Source organism: Dermacentor albipictus, chromosome 4 (assembly GCF_038994185.2).
Source record: "Dermacentor albipictus isolate Rhodes 1998 colony chromosome 4, USDA_Dalb.pri_finalv2, whole genome shotgun sequence".
NCBI lineage: Eukaryota > Metazoa > Arthropoda > Arachnida > Ixodida > Ixodidae > Dermacentor > Dermacentor albipictus.
In genome coordinates this window covers 89,145,584-89,162,896 of record NC_091824.1, presented here as the reverse complement: position 1 = coordinate 89,162,896, position 17,313 = coordinate 89,145,584, and the positions used below count along the sequence as shown (strand labels likewise).

Below are 17,313 nucleotides of genomic sequence, written 5' to 3'. Positions count from 1 at the left end.
GCCATCACTGCAGCGTCGGCACTCAACGTTCAACACTGCTGTGAGCTGGAAAACGAGCACGGGGGTCATGCTGATAAGGTCCATCAACTTAAACATGCCATCACTGCAACACGGGCACCCAAAGTGCAACACAGCTCAGGATCTGCCGCAAGCCGGAAGATGAGCACGGATGTCGCGCCATACGGTGTATCAGCTCAATCAAACGCCTCATCAATCACTGCAACACGGGCGCCCAAAGTTCAACACTGCTCTGGACCTGCCACAAGCTGGAAGACGAGCGTGGGTGTCATGCCGATATGGTGCATCAACTGCATCAAACATGCCATCATTGCAACACGGGCACCAAACGTTCAACACTGCTCTGTACGTGCAGCGAGCTGGAAGACGAGCATGGGTGTCACTCTGATACGGTGCATCAACTTAAACATGCCATCACTGCAATACGGGCACCACCCAACGTTCAACACTGCTCTGTACCTGGCGCGAGCTGGAAGACTAGTGCGGGTGTCACGCCGATACAGTGCAACTTAAGCATGTCTCACTGCAACATGGACACCCAAAGTTCAACACAACTCAGGACCTGTCGCGAGCCGGAAGATGAGCGCGGGTATCGCGCCGTACGGTGCATCATCTCAGTCAAACGTCTCAGCAATCCCTGCAACACGGGCGCCCAACGTTCAACACTGCTCTGGACCTGCCGCGAGCTGGAAGACGAGCGCGGGTGTCACGCCGATATGGTGCATCAAGTTCATCAAACATGACATCATTGCAACACGGGCACCCAAAAGTTCGACATTGCTCTGTACAGCTGCCGCGAGCTGGAAGACGAGCGCGTGTGTCACGCCGATATGGTGCATCAGCTTAAACATGTCATCACTGCAACATTGGCACAGAAAGTTCAACACAGCTCAGGACCTACCGCGAGCCGGAAGACGGGCGCAGGTGTCACGCCGATATGGTGCATCAGCTTAAACATGTCACCACTACACTGGCACCCAACTTTTAACACTGCTCTGTACCGGACGCGAGCTGGAAGACTAGTGCGGGTGTCACGCCGATACAATGCGTCAACTTAAGCATGTCATCACATCACTGCAACACGGGCACCCAAAGTTCAACACAGCTCAGGACCTGTCGCAAGCTGGAAGATGAGCGTGGGTGTCACGTTGATACGGTGCATAACTTAACCAAACATGCCATCATTGCAACACGGACAACCGACGTTCAACACTTCTCTAGACCTGCCCGCGAGCTGAAAGATGAGCACGGGTGTCACGCCGATGCGGTTCGTGAACTTAATCAAACATGCCGTAATTGCAACACGGGCACCCAAAATTCAACACAGCTCAGGACCGGTCGCGAGCTGGAAGACGAGCGCGGGTGTCACGCCGATACGGTGCATCAACTTAAACATGTCATCACTGCAACACGGGCACCCAACGTTCAACACTGCTCTGGACCTGCCGCGAGTTGTAACACGAGCGCGGGTGTCACGCCAATACGGTGCATCAACTTAATCAAACATGCCATGTTGAAACGAGGGCACCCACGTTCAACACTGCTGTGTACCTGGCGCGAGCTGGAAGATGAGCGCGGGTGTCACGCCGATACGGTGCATCAACTTAATCAAACATGTCACTGCAACACGGGCACCCAACGTTCAACACTGCTCTGGACCTGCCGCGAGTTGGAACACGAGCGCGGGTGTCACGCCGACACGGTGCACTCCGGGAAGTAGGGAGCCGTCATCAAAGGTGGGCAAATTCTCACTTTTTTTTTCCTCCCGCATCCTCACGACGCAAGTACCATACCCCCCACCTTCACGTTGAAAATTTTGACCGCTCTCCCTCACCCTAGTCCTCGCGTATAAAAAATTTATGCGCTCTTCCTTACCCTAAGCACAAAAAGCTTTACCCACTGAACCTCAAGCTGAAAAGGCTACCATCCTTAGCTTCCGTTTTCTACAATTTCAAATAAACCATTGCTGTACCCGCGAGCGTAGTTTTCATTGTCTGTAGTGCCAGTCCTATTGTTAAAGCATGTCACGCTGCTTTGCTTTTAGGTGCTTGACCATAGGTCGGCTAAAGAAACGGAGCTCACTCAGACCCGTTCAAAAATTGTATTTTTTGCTTAGAGCTCACTCGGGCCCACTCAATCAGACCAAACCCACAGATCTCGCGAACTAATACATTTTCTTAAATTGAACATATCAATGACGAAACTTCCTTCATTCCAGTCTAATACATAGGGAATGCAGAGGGATTACAAACGCTATAACTTGAAAAAAAAAAAGTATTCACGAGAGTCGTTAATATACAAGCAATTTCCTTATTTGTTGTTCATCACGATGTCTTGTAAGAACCAATTAAGTTTGACGGTCGACCTTAGCAGTGGTGGATTTATTTTGCCCAAAGATGAAATGCGCAAAAGCAACCTTTAAAGAATGTTCAAATTCTTATTTGTGCATGTATACGCGCGTGCGGTGCGCACACGCTTTTGTTACTGGAGCGCATGTGCATTTTTGATACTTCGGAAGTCCTTTCTTTCTAGCACTATACTAAATGAACGCTTGCCTCGTAAACAAAAGCTTTCCGTGCTGGAATTATGTGCAAATTGAAGCTTGACTGTGCGTAATTCTATTCATCGACGATTTACTACAGAACCGCAGGAGGTCCAGCTCGCTGTAATGCTTTTTGGACTGTGACCATCGAGGAGACCATGGTCGGATCAAACGCTATGTGCTGCGATTTTCTTAAGTGCTGTTTGGTCCACGAAATCAACCGTACTTGCGTCTGTGACACAATATGTGTTCTATAAGTGCACATGCGCAGCTCTAAGTGACGCTGCTGAGCTGACAACCATATTTGCTGTCAATTGCGCTAAACGCGAGCATCAACACAGAGGAGGGAAAAGATCACGTGATCATCTCAAAGCCTAGTCATAAAAATATGTAAAAAAAAAGGTTCATGGGAAATAGGTTCTCGTGACGTGAATGCGACAGCAATACTTTTTACCCGCCGAGTGCGTGGAACAGAGAGCGCGCGATGAGGGCGGCGTCACTAAAACCTACCACGTGCCGTACAGTGTTTCAAAAAGCCCACTAACCGTGCAGGGCACGGAGGAAGGAAACTAAGGAGAGGCCCTGACGTCACTCTTTGTGAAGCAAAAGTGAAGCCGGAAGTTGGCGTTGCTCATGGCGATGCTCCGCCTTTTGTGCCACCCTCCTCTCTTGTTTACATCTTTCGCGAAACCACGCCGCGCTGCGCGTGGTATCGCGCGCGGAGCGCGCGCGCTCGCGCAACATCCGGCAGAGCACGGTGCAGGTAACACAGCGCAACAAGACACGGTGACTAACGCAAACCCGCCCACACAGCACCTTTGTCACGGCACGAAACCTACCAGAGCAAGAGCGCTCAAAAAATCAGAACAACGCCGCCATTGTGGCCCAAAAGGCGGGGCCATGCAGCAAAAAAAAAATAAGAAAGCAGCAAAAAAATGAGAACCTACTACGTCATTTCCGCCACACTTTTCTCCTAGCGCGCGGAGGGGTTAGGGCCTCTCCTTAGTTTCCTTCCTCCGTGGTGCAGGGCCTGCTGCTGCAGAGACTCATTGCATACATTTGCTCTGGAGAAAATGTCGTGGAGTTGCATCATAGGAGGCTGGCTTGCCGAGGCTAGCTGCTCGGCGTCGTTCTCCCTGCTATCTGCAATTTCCATCCATCAATGCACCAAGTGTGCGCGCGGAAGCAACATCGGCGACGTTCAGACGAAGTATACGATTCACGAGAGCATTGCTGGAAATCCGCCTCACCTCGTTCTTGTCGAAGGTTGCGCTGGACACTGGGCATTTGGAATGATGACTGGTCGCGCCACAGAGGCAGCACTGTAGTACCACTCATCATAGGCAATGCCACAAGCCAGGCACGTACCCAGGATTTTTTTTCGGAGGGGGCCCACCACCTTCATCATCATTTTCATCATCATCATCATCATCGTCATCATCATCGTCAGCCTGTTTTCAGTCCACTGCAGAACAAAGGCCTCTCCCTGCGATCTCCAGTTACCCCTGTCCTGGGCCAACCGATTCCAACTAGCGCCCGCGAATTTCCTAATTTCATCGCTCCACCTAGTCTTTTGTCATCCTCGATTGCGTTTTCCTTCTCTTGGTACCCATTCTGCAATCCTAATGGTCCAACGGTTATCTAAGCAGCGCATTACATGACCTGCCCAGCTCCATTTTTTCCTCTTGATGTCAATTAGAATATCGTCTATACCCGTTCGCTCTCTGATCCAAACAACTGTCTTTCTGTATCTTAATGTTATGCCTAGCAATCTTCGTTCCATCGCTCTTTGCGTGGTCCTTGCCCTCAAACATCTTTGTCAGTCTCCGACTCTCTGCCCCATATGTTAGCATTGGCAAAATGCACTGATTGCACATCTTACTTTTCAATGATAATGGCAAGCTTCCAGTCAGGAGCTGGCAATGTCTGCCGTATGCGATCCAACTAATTTTTATTCTGTGAATTTCCTTCTCATAATCAGTGTTCCCTGTGATTAATTGACCTAGGTAAGTGTGCTCCTTCGCAGTCTCTAGAGGCCCACTGGTGATCCTGATCTCTTGTTCCTTTGCCCGGCTATTTATCATTATCTTTATCTTCTGCATATTGATATCCAACCCCACTCTTACACTCTCTCTGCTAAGGTCTCCAATGATTTGTTGTAACTTGTCTGCATTGTTGTTGAATAGAACATCGTCATCGGCAAACCGAAGGTTGCTGAGATATTCGCCGTCGATCTTTACTCCTAAGCCTTCCCAGCTTAATAGCTTGAATTCTTCTAAGCAAGCAGTGAACAGCTTTGGAGAAATTGTGTCTCCCTGTCTGACCCCTTTCTCTATAGGTATCTCCCTGCTTTTCTTGTGTAGAATTAAGGTAGCTGTAGAACCTCTGTAGATATTCTTACGCGAAAGACGAGTCAGTAAGACGAGAAACTGTTTATAGGTTATATTTACAACAACGCTTGCAGCGCTGACCGGTTAGATTCACAGCGCGAGCCCAGTTCCTTCTTCCGCCTCTTTTCTGGAGTGATGGCACCCACGCGCCTTGTTCAAACAAATACCACACGCATGTAGCAATATTACTCCGCCAGTTAATCACAGAAGCAAACAAAATCATCGTCATACGGCCTTATCAAAATGGCGTCGTGCTTGATAGCTCCGGATCGTCCGCTGTTCTTGAAGAGTTTTTCCATCGGCGCAACCAATGAGGTATGCAGCAGACATGGACAAAGTGTACGGAGTCTGAGTATATTTCACTCTTCAAAAGTCTGTGGTACAGTTCTTTTCACTGCTGAGCCGGTTTACTCATGAAACTTCACTGCCAACTGAAGTGAAGCTTGACAATAAATAGTTGCAGCGAAGCAAGCATTTCAGTTCAATAAAGAATTAGGCTTTCGTCATTCCACTGTAATAGGCGAGGGAAAACGTGTAAAATTCAGCGCTAATAATTTTACTTTTTTTGTAGTTACCGCCTTATTTGGGTAACAGGAAAAGTTTGAAGTACGGATTATTTGCAGCCTCGTGGAGGAACAGTGGTTGGTTGTAATGAGGGCGTGGGCGAGGCTTCACTGTAGACTTAAGTTGTCTCCGACTATAGTAGCATTTTTTTGTATTAGCTCTGGAAGAATTACAGCGAAATATATATTTGCGGAACAATCACAGTTCTTTTGGATTCCTCGTTTACTGCTCCAAGTGCGAAAACGACTCGTGTTGTTATTTGGGAAGTTGCGTACCGCTGTGTGGCCGCCAGTCCCATACAACCGCGTAGAGCGCAGGATACTGCGATTGTAGACGTACTGCGCCCACCGCGAAAGGTTAGAAAAACACCCACAGAAGCACAATAGAGAAGTGGCTACGTGAGGTGGTTCGACCGATAACTGTAAAAGCGTCATTCAAAACACGTAAATGTTCTCCGCTTCCGACGGCGTTTTCTCTACTTCCTATTTAAATAAACAGATGTTGATCCATAAATATTTTATGAAGCAATGGTTATATTTGTTAGATTTGTTGTTAAATTCGCTTTTCCTTGCAGTTTGTTTGTTGCCTTGGCTCTCTCCCTTAGTAGATCGCTTGATTTCTCAGCTCCTTGCGATTTTTGTTTCCAGTTGCCAATTTTGCACGAAAAGTGCAATACAATTAGGGAAAAGCCAGACGAGGTAACGGGCGACAGTCATCTTGATTATGGGTTTGAGGGTTATTGCAGGTTTTCGTGATGGACGCTGTTTCACATTATTTTATTTCTCACCTTATCTAACCCATATCACGTGTATATGATTCCGGGCATCTGCCAGCGTCGCGACGAGCTGTCATTCAAGGAAATAATGAATCAAAAGGAAAAGTTAAACGCAATTGGCGTTTTCACCGCCCGCAACTCGTTCCACGAGAGTACAGACCAGCTGACTAACAGCCGCATCCCTTTCCTGGTCACAGGATGAGCCTAAACAAAAAAGGTTGAACTAACAAAAGCAACAGCTATGCGCGTGACAGTTGAATGGATGGTGACAAATGAACGCATCTCGAGTTAATCTCGCGGGCGCCGAATCTATGAGAAAACTGGCCTTCACATCCCAAGAGATGCTGATAACTACCGCCATCCAAAAGGAGTGAAAAAGGCAGCATAATGCTGACCGATGAATAGCTGCCAAGTCTCAACATTGATCTGGCAGCGCTTTAGGAATGTGTGAGGAGTGGTGGCGTGGGTGGGGAGAGGGGGGGGGGGGTATGCCATATGATTTCGGGGGGGGGGCCCGGGCCCCCCCCCCCCCCCCTGGGTACGTGCCTGCCACAAGCGTAGCTTAGCAGCACGACCCGCGAATGAGCAGTGCCATAATGTCAAGTCACGCTGAGCGGCAGCCACCACTGCTTCCGCACGAAGAGTTGAGCGCCCAATTTCTATATTGCTTCTGTCTAGAAAAAAAAGTATAGATAATTGTGAATCGCACTAAAGAAAAAGAACTTATTCGCTTTCAAGGGATGCGGTTTCTACAGAATAGGGCATAAAGTTGCAAGCACCTGCCCCTAGACCTTTAATATAGGGCATCTAAACGATATTTGCACATGAAACCCTTATCCAAGTTTATAATTATTAGTGTGTAAGTTTACCAAAGGTGACATACTCATTTGCTCAATTGCTCTTGCATATCTACTCTTTCTATTTGTGCTAGGGTAATAAACAGGGTGTCTACCAAACGGGAAAACTGGGAACTCTAATGGATTTTGAATAGTCGTGAAATTCTCAGGGAAAACTCACGGAATTTGTGCTTCTATCAGGGAAAATTAGCTGGAATTTTATTGAAAGGGAACGAAAGTCGCGGTAATGGCTCGAGTAACAGAGAGGAATCATAACGAATCGTCTATGACGCCATGTCGTCGGCTGGAGGAGTTGCCAGTATACAGTCAACGACCGACACTCCGGACGCCCGATAGTTCGGGCGGCTTCGCGGCTTCCCCACTTACCCCAAAGAGCCTATGCATAAGAACTTCTGAAATTTCAGGTGCAAGAACCCTTCGCCGTTCTATTTTCCGAACTTTTTGCCGTCACCGTAGGTCCAAGATGGCATTAATTGTAGCCACCATCGCCGCTATTTTGATTACCTCGCTGCGTCGAATGGCGCTCTCGCACGCAGATCTGCTGGCAACCGCCACCACGGCAACGCTAAGCCTAGCTGTAAGACGACGATGACGACAACGACGACGAACGCGCGAACAGTGGCTCGAGCCATTGCTGATGGCGATAGTTTTTGCTTACATAGATTTTTTGATGGAAACGAAAAATGCACGGAACCCTAGCCATAAACAGCGTCGTTGTAAAAAAAAAAAATATTGACAAGTGCTCGAAAACGTTATATGTAGGCAAGCGTTCAAACGCGGTAGGCAGTGTTTTAAAGTTTGTAGTTATACAATTGCAGTATAATCTCGTTAAACAAGGGACCGGATAATTATGTTCCGATTAGCAGGGATTCCGTTTACTGAGAATGATGTGCAGGGGTGCATCACCGCATGCTGTACACCGTATTAACATGTTTGGAAATGGGAGGTGTCATGAAGTGAATGTAGCAGCTAGTTTGTCTCGGGGTTTCGGCTTGGTCGACGACTTGCGGATCAACCAGGCTTCCCTAGGTTTGCTTCTGAGGGGGTACCGGTGACGTATCAGGGCAATAACATCGTTCTTACTGCTCAACTCGGTGGCTGAATGAGCACGAGGTCGTGCTGATGGAGTCGAAATTATCGAACGGCGCGTGTTAAGGCGTCCTAAATTTTGGTCGTTCTTATTTCGGCTGTCCATGGGGTAAATGGCGATGGCGCAAATCTGCCTAGACTGCATACTAAGTATTAAAGATATTTCAAATTTTTCCTTGCTGGAGTCATTGCCATCGTTTTTTAAGGATGGCTTTCAGCATATGTAGAAGACCGGGGCCATAAGAAAAAAAAATATTTTTTTCTGATCAAAAAAAAAAAAAATTTCAGAGCTTTAGCGTGGTTGCTTAGTGGCCTTGGTGCTGCGCTGCTAAGCACGAGGTCGCGGCGGCCGAATTTCCATGGTGACGAAATGCAAAAATATTTGTGAACTTAGATTTAGGTGCACGTTAAATAAACCCAGGTGGTCAAAATTAAACCGCACTCCCCAACTACGACGTGCCTCATAATCAGTTCGTGGCTTTGGCACGTAAAACCCCATAATTTAATTTAATTAAAAAAGCTTTCTTCTGTGATTCCCTTTAAAGAGAGTTGCGATAATTTCGGTTGCGGTTAAGTAAAGCTCTTTTTTCTTTGCATTATCTAAATACAAAAATCTACCAGTTTAGAGGTCATTGTATCGTGTAACCGTGTAGTCGTGTTTCGTGTTGTGATTGGCCGTCTACCCGCGAAACTAGTCGCTCACGGATAACGCGGTAATGGTGAACGAGTCGACCTTGTCAAAGCCATCTCCAAATGCGATGATTAATGAAAAACAATCTGGCACCGCCAGGATGGGTTTAGGCACTTTGGAAGGGGACATTCCTTTCATCTGACCTCAGCCCAAATTGCCACGTTCGCGCCAGAGACGAGGTCATTGTGCCTCAATCCCTCTTTCCCTGTTCGTACGCAGTGACGTGCGTTTGTTTTGGGCATGGTGTAAGAAGTAGCTTGTGGTTTTGGGCCAGGCTCTCCTAGGAGGAAAAGGGCTACGGACAGAAGTAGCAGCAGCGATTTCAGCGACAGTAGCGGTGTAGTCTATGACGTCAGAAAGACAGTTTGGCCAGTAAAAAGTATAAGTCGGGAACACGCAACCAATCTTTCAAATTCATTTTCAGGAAAGTTAAAGGACTTGCAGCCATATTATTTGGCACAGACAATCAGAGTCCGAAAGAGAACGCACACTCCAAATTTTATTAGGGTCAGTGCTGATCCAAAAATCGCCGCAGTTGCCCTGGAAGCACAAGCATTACCAACCGCGTGTCATTTAACGCGGCCGTGGACTGGCCGAGGATGCGCGCAAAAAAATCACGAAAGGCAATAGCGGATGCCGAAAAGGCTGACGTCTATTGCTCTAGAATCTGATGCGAAAAAGAGGTGAAAAAAGAAGAAAATTATACTAAAAGGTCATCACACATGTTGGGAGGTGTACGATGACATTTTGTTTTTGGTTCGGGTGATGACCCAAGGTGTGTAACAGGCTTGATCTGTCGTCTGTTAAGCTGCTACATCGCATCGCGCAATGAGTAGCAGCACAGCAGATGACCGAGCGAACTGGAGCAAGTGCCAAGAACGTCGCCATGTTCTGTTCTCACGTACGTGATCACCTTTTGCATCCGTCACAGGACATGGACCTCCTGGAGAACGAAGCCGAAAATCTTATTATAGAATAGCTCTCATTGTAAATTATTTAAGATATTCTGAGACTTGTCAGCATTTGAATGCGATTAGCATTCCTTGGGAACTTTGAAGTATGCATGTAACCTCTTTCGTCCAGTGACCCAAGCTGTCTACTAGCTTGGACTGCTAAGTATACGTGCTGGTTGTTGTCCTGTTCACTAGTGAAATGGCACAACCCACTTTGGGGGATTGGCCATGAATCGGGCGGTGAAGGAACTGTTAGCATTTTTTTCTAAATAAATGAGAGTGAAAGGAAATAACTATCTTGTAATTGGGTCTTAAAGTTTCGACTGTTACAGGTATGAATAATCAATCATCTAGATATTTTTGTAAATTTTGTAAACATTATAAGAATTTTGAAAAATTCTAACATGCAATTCGTTTTGTTTCACGCAGAGAGATGCAGAGGGCTTCACAAACGTCCCTGTGGCTGTAACCCAGTATGGTAGCCCCAAAGGAAAGGGTTATAGGAAGAGTCAAATTGAAGCCAAGCTTTTGGAGGTTGCTTTCTTGCCGAGCAGACATGGGCCACTCGGTATGTGCCCGAATAGCCAAGGCAAGGTAAGACAAGAATAGACAAGACAAGAATGGACAGGCTGCTGTCTGGCCTAGTCGACAACTTGGGCCACTGGATATCTACCCACTTTTGAACAATCCTTCACAATGGATGTGCCAACGTAACACAGTAGGTATCTACGTAGCTTTAAATATATACTATCGATAGGACTCCATCCACAACAGAGAGAAAACACGAAAATTGAAGAATGTCGTGTCCGTACTCTTTTAATGTTGCTACATTCACCTTCCTTTTTTTTTCGCTTGTTCTTGAATGCGGCTAGTAAACATGCGTCATCTCCTTGAGAAACACGTGACCGCCTCTTCGCGGAGTTGTGAAGACGAAGACGCCGAGAATGCGGTGTGTCGTTCTGCTGCAGCTGGCGGTAGCAGTCCTCCTGCTGCTGCTGCCTGGGCAGCCAGAGGCGGCCGCCGAGGGCCGGGGACGCCGGGTCGTCCGCTACCGGTGCCAGTACCTCCGCACCCAAAACAGCACCAAGATTGTGTGCAGCCCAGTCGAGGTGCACCAGCAGCAGCCTGGTGACTCCGCCTCCGCGTCCATGCAGCCGGAGGCTTTCAACGGACAGCGCGTTCAGAGTATGTCAATATCTAAACCAAGGTGTTGATTATTGTAGGGTGTCAAAAAGCGAGATGTAACTAGCGATCCCCTTTCATGCACCGCGCTTTGTGTACAAGTGTATACGCGCCGCGGTTTCACCTAAGACTCGCAAACACTAATGAACGTATTCAGGCTTGCTAACAACGTCATGGCACTTCTGACTTGACCGTGTGTGGCAGCATTGGCTATCATTCGCGGAGTGTGCCGGAAGAGCAGCAAGATGATCGCGTGGTCGCTGGCACCGCCAGAATGTGGATACGTGGGAAGTCTGATGCGTGATATTGGCGCCAGGGGTGAATAAAAGTGTGGGGTTTAGCGTCCCGAAGCTGCACAGCAGGCTATAGAGGGACGACGTAGAGGACGACCTCGCATTAATTTTGGGCACCCGGTGTTCTCAAACGTGCTGAGAAAAGTATGGTTCGCGAGCTCTTCTTGCATTCCGCCTCCATGGGAACGTGGCCTCCATGACCTGCATGGGATCAAACCCACGACCTTAAGTTCAGAAGCAAAATGTCATAGCCAATGAGGCACCGCAGCGAGCCCAGTGGAGATTCAAATCATAAAGGTTTTTGAAGTGCCTTCTGGTGTGTTCTGGCAGCGGCAGCAGACTCTAAACGGTTAATTTTGTTCCTGTTCATTAAAACATATCTGAGGGTCGGGGCATGAGGTCCGCAATTAGACTCGGTAATACTTAGTACTTAGCATAAAATATAAACTATTTCGACGTGTGTTTTGCTGCTGTCTCTAAGTATGTGGTGGATGTACATGTAGCGTGAAATAACAAAAGGAGATTGTTGAGGTACGCGTAGATGGCTTTGTGTTCGTGTGTTTGCACTATTGTCGACCTTTGTATTGCGCTGTTAGCATATACATGATGTATCAACAACGAACCCAAAGAAGTTAGAATGCTGTCGACGTAAGAAATGTAACAAAGACAAATTTTTAGCAGGTGATCGTAAGAAGATCGATACCTCTGAACTGTCAAATTATAGGCCAATTTCTATTCTACCGGTAATTTCTAAAGGCATAGAAAAAATTATTCACACGAGAATAACAAATTTCTTAGATAAGCATTCCGTTTTGTCGAATGATCAGTTCGGGTTCAGACCAAAAAGATCCACTGAGTTGGCACTGCTCAAGCAAAAGGAACTCATCATAAATGCATTTGAAGACAAGCTCCTTGTCCTCGGAATTTACATTGACTTTTCGAAAGCCTTTGACTTAATCAATCATGACTTGTTAGTAAATAAACTAAACCACTACGGTATAAGAGGGATTCCTAATTCTTTGATACGGTCATACCTTCAACATCGTAAACAAATTGTAGCACACAATGAAGCTCTGTCTGATGGCCAGTACATAAGATCGGGCGTGCCGCAAGGCAGCATCTTAGGCCCTTTGTTGTTTTTAGTTTACTTAAATGATATATTTTACACTAAGCTACCGGTGAACCTTACTGCCTACGCTGATGACCTTACGGTGCTCATTACGGGTAGTAGAGAAAATGACTTATCCTCTAGAGGTAATGAGTTCTTGCAATACATGTGTCAGTGGTCGCAGGAAAATTACCTAAAGGTGAACACAAGCAAAACTAAAGCCATAGTATTTCGAGCGAAAAACAAAGTTGTAAAGGATATTACGCTTAAGTTTGAGAACAACTATATTGAAATCGTGCGTACTATCAAGTGTCTGGGAGTAACCTTCTCGGAATCGCTTAATTGGGATGCCCAAATTAATAACGTAAGATCAAAAATGAATAAAGTGAATGGGGTGCTATGTCGTCAACGGTATGTGCTATCAACAAAAATTAAACTATTAATCTACAATGCTTTCTCAGTTCCAATACTTAACTATTGCCACACTGTCTGGGGCACAAGTACGAAGCATAATTTATCCAAGATTACTCTTACCCAGAAACGTGCGATAAGATTAATTGCTAACATACCATGGTATGCCCACACAGAAAGCTATTATTCCGAGTTTAGCATCATTCAAGTGCCTAATCTTTATTCCTTCAGATTAATTCTTATGTACAAGAATGCTATTAGAACAAATAACGCAGATATGTTGACACTGTTCAACCTTCAAAGCAATGTGCCCATATACAATGTACGCCGTTGCACCACTTGGTCTACACCGTTTTGTCGGACTGTGTACCGATTTCAATCAAGCGCCTATAAACTTCCCTGTTACCTTAACACACTTGAACGTAATAACATCTCCCTGGAAGAAATATCGAAAAATAAGTTAATTAGTGTTTTGCCGCTCCTGCACTAATGTATAGTGTTTCATTATGTTTTTGTATGTCGCGCTATTGTTTCTTACGTCATACAATGTTAACAAATGCGCTAAGGCTGTTGTCGATTTTGTACGTATATTTTCTTACTGATCCCTACTGTATTTTTTGCCCTTGTAAGTTCACAAATTTCGCAATGTATTCCAATGTGTCTAGTATTTCTCTGCGTTTGTCATGAATAAGCTGCTTCTCGTCATACTGTCATGTGGGGCGTAATGGGGTTTTTTCAAGCCGCTGCATGCGGCTTTTACCCTTACGTCCGCTCTCATTCTGTATTCTGTGGAAAGAGAGAAATAAAGATTATTATTATTATATTATTATAATACAAAAATTCAAAAAAATTCAATTCAAGTAGCGTCTATGCCGGGCACCTGTGTCTGCTTCTCTTTGGTGTTCTGTCTTGTCTAGCTGGGCGCTCTTTGACTATGTATAGATTAGCCACACAGCGCCTCAAAGCGCTACCACGAGGGAAGTGTGGGAGAAATTGCCACGTTCTCGCTTTCATAAGCAAATTGTTGTTCTGCGACAAAGCACTAGCTGCCACAAGGGAAATAAAGTGGCAAGGTTCTTACTCGTTTGTTCCATGCATGTTTTTGGCTATTGCGCTGGTGGACGCCGGTTTCAACCCGACCACCAGACATATTTCTTTGTTGAAGAGGACCAGATCATGCCAGACAGATAACACGCTCAAATTGGCTGATGGAGGAGGCAATGAATGCTTCGCATTAAAAAGATTTCACGAACGTCACCGCGAGGCCGTTCTCACACAGGGGGTCCCGTGTGCAGCAAGCTGTATCAGCTCGCGGAGCGGCTGGCGGCGTTCGAAGAAGGCGCCTGGAAGTACTGCGACCCCACCAGCTGCATGCGAGAGGTGAGCTTGTATTATTGCGTCCTGCAATGGCATTCTCGCTGCGGCCATGTACTGACAAGCTTTTCGTCGCCGACGCAGAGCCCTCACTGCACGAACAGCGTGCTGAGCACCGAGTGCAGCCAGTGCCTGGGCCGCTGCTGGATCATGTACGCCTTTCCGGGCGCCCGCGTGGGTCCGCACGCCAAAGACTTCCCTTGCGATCCACTCGCATGCGGTGGAGCCCAGGTTTTCTGTACGTATAGGCGCCATCGCTGCGCGCACTTACATACGTTTTCGCAATCAAATCCTGGGAGATCTCCGCAAGTTTCAGCGCGTCTAAACGCTTTACTTACAACGCGCTAAGCCTACTAAGAAACATCTGCTAAGGTGCACGCCGCTCACTGCGCCGCACCACAGAGCGCCGCGGTGAGCGGATGGCTGTTTGTCGATGGTTGAGGTTGGGGGGAGGGGTGAAGCGGCTTTGATGTCAATGAGCGGACAGTATACCGGCGCCGAATGCGACAAAGACAGTTCCTCGGGGAACGAAGTATGGTTAGCAGTAGATTAAAAATAGCTAGTTGGTCATACAGAGCGAAAGCACTCGGCGGCGTTAGAGATGGGGACGAAAAATGCACAACATGGGCACATATGATTAGGATGGCTGACGAAATGGCAGGGTCAAGCCGCTTCAAGATTGCTTCATTCCGCGATTTAGAGTGATCTACTAAAAAAAAGATTGATTCGCCATCCCGGCCCTGCGAAATTGTATGTCCAGCGAAGCTGTCGAAAACCACCACTGCAACTGATGAGAGGGGCTGCAATGCTTTATTGCTGTAGAGTAATGGTAGTGATGGGAGTAATTATAATTTTGGCAGCACGCCGCGGTTGGTGGTATTGCCGCTTCTTTCCCCTTTGTCGCTCCTTGTAGTCACGCTGCGCCTCGGGAGTCCTATATATATATGTGTTGCCTACCCATAGCGGTGCTACAACAACAACGAAATCAGTTGCTAGCCTTGTTCATTCATATATGAAAGGCTACTGACGTCACTCCCCACGGCGCAAGCTGACTTCGCCGCGGCAGCTTTACCGGAAAACGTATGCGGGGAGCGCTACGTGCTCCGCATTGTTAACAGGAGCTCCTTATCATCAATAATGTGGTTTGGATGCTTGGTTTGTGCTCGTTCTTTATTGAAACGAATGCTGTGCTGTATGTTGTGTCCGCGATACCAAAGAATGTATGCACTTTTCACTTCAATCACTGAAAGTATTTATATATATATATATATATATATATATATATATATATATATATATATATATATATATATATATATATATATATATATATATATATATATATATATATATATATATATATATATATATATATATATATATATATATTATGTGAGGACGCGCCGCGAGAAATCCCGACCAACTAGAAGCTAACAGATTCACTGTAATATCAGGCCATATGTCTTGTGAACAATTAGGCTCGTGTTTCGTTCATTTGGAGAAAACATTGGCGACTTTTTGTTTGAAAAGAGCAGCCTCATAGACAAAACCTTTATGTCGGTTCTGCTGGATTAGGGCTTCAGTAAGGGCTGAAGGTAACCGACAAAGAGCAAACATGCTCTTGTACAGATTAAACAATAACGATAAACATTCTGGGCGTTTTGCATGCTTGCGTATTTGTAAGGGTTCAAAAGCATAATTGCTTTTATTGCGCTTTGAATCATGCCATTTTACCAAGAAAAAAAGTTAACCTGCACAACAATGCTCGCCTGTCGCGTAACTTCCAACTTTAAGCAAGTTATAAATGTATAGTGGCAATAGGTGAATATGAGTTGATTTCACGACGCAGGTGGCGGATACAAGTTTAAAGACGACTAGCTAGCCCGCTATTATACCCCAGGATTGGCAAAGCCTGCTGCACCGCTGTCTGTGAACCTCGGCAAGTTTTCTTGGTGAAGTCTCACATGCCTGCAGTCTCTAATGGCGGATGGACCTTGAGGCATTCACGCGTCGGCTTTACCGGTGAACTGTGAGAGTCGTCACGAGGAACTTCTCTGTGCATGCTCCGACGTGCAGCCGCTGAAATTTTTTTGTGAACTCTATTTTCGTTAGAACACGCACTTACTTTGTACGACTGGGTAAAGCGGCAAAAGTTTGTCATGATGTCCCGAGGGTTAATACAACCCGATATGCTTTTCATATAGCTGACATGAAAGGTATAGCAAACTTCATTTAAGCTTTGCAGTTGTCGTCCTTGACCATTCTTTTAAGTAGGTTGTTCGTTATTGGCTGCCTGTCTGCGCCGCTGACGCGTGTATCTTGATTAACTTTTTAAAGAGGTTGTATGCAGCTCGTATAATACGCTCATGACGCCTGTTATACATTCATGGACAAGACTAGGACACGATCGCGCTCACGCCTGTCATTTTATGAGCGTAGAAAAAGATGGGTATTGCATGTATATCGACCGCTGCAGGCTTGCGCAAATTGGACCGTATATGCCACACTCGCAGCGCTTGACTAACCTTGTGACCAGTGGCCAGTGAAATGGACAAGAAGAAACGTCCGGATATCCTTCTAGTTTGATCTATGAATAATTACCTAGATTCAAAAGAATTCGATGCTTTCCTACTTCATTGAAAAAGAAATGCATCTAGTACGATCCGTTAGACTGGCAACTGAAGCACAATGGTTGCACTACGTGGCGTTGCGCACCAGCTCACATTGAAGCTGTGTTATGTGCTGGTAAGTGCAGAAGGCGCAACGTCCAGCCCAAGTGTCCATATATTGCCTACACAGATGAGTGCTTCCTCTTGGACGTCCCTCTTTATGGCTTGAGATGCAGAGCACCTGCCAATAATACATGAAAAGTGCGGGATGACATCACTAATCAGTAATTACGGTCAACTTTAACTTTAATGCAGACATGGCATTATGCAGTCTCACTTTTCTGAATAACAACGTTTTTGCAGTTGCGCTATATTCTTACTTTGTACATTCTCAATCTGTGTCGATTGGTTCCTCACAGCGGTAACGATGTATGTAAAAATTTTATTGCCTGTCATC

At 46.2% G+C, this 17,313-nt stretch overlaps 1 protein-coding gene across 2 annotated transcripts; it reads left to right on the top strand.

The window, feature by feature from the left end:
* Window positions 1-272: 272 nt before the first annotated feature.
* LOC135917680 (uncharacterized) lies at window positions 273-16,478 on the top strand. Of its 2 annotated transcripts, none has more exons than XM_065451251.2 (5): window positions 273-1,754; window positions 10,848-11,064; window positions 14,153-14,253; window positions 14,332-14,485; window positions 16,097-16,478. In XM_065451251.2, exons 1-5 carry the CDS (start codon window positions 1,587-1,589, stop codon window positions 16,123-16,125), a joined length of 669 nt encoding a protein of 222 aa, XP_065307323.1. In that variant the 5' UTR covers window positions 273-1,586; the 3' UTR covers window positions 16,126-16,478. The 2 variants fall into 2 exon arrangements, with proteins under 2 accessions (XP_065307323.1, XP_065307324.1); XM_065451252.1 differs by lacking the exon at window positions 273-1,754 and adding an exon at window positions 10,459-10,597.
* The last annotated feature ends 835 nt before the right edge of the window (window positions 16,479-17,313 follow it).

Coding starts and splice junctions, on each gene's coding strand:
- LOC135917680 (XM_065451251.2), top strand. CDS start 1,587: ATGAGCGCGGGTGTCACGCCGATACGGTGCATCAACTTAATCAAACAT. Junction 11,065..14,152: donor CAACGGACAGCGCGTTCAGA/GTATGTCAATAT, acceptor GTTCTCACACAG/GGGGTCCCGTGTGCAGCAAG. Junction 14,486..16,096: donor CGGTGGAGCCCAGGTTTTCT/GTACGTATAGGC, acceptor TTCACGACGCAG/GTGGCGGATACAAGTTTAAA.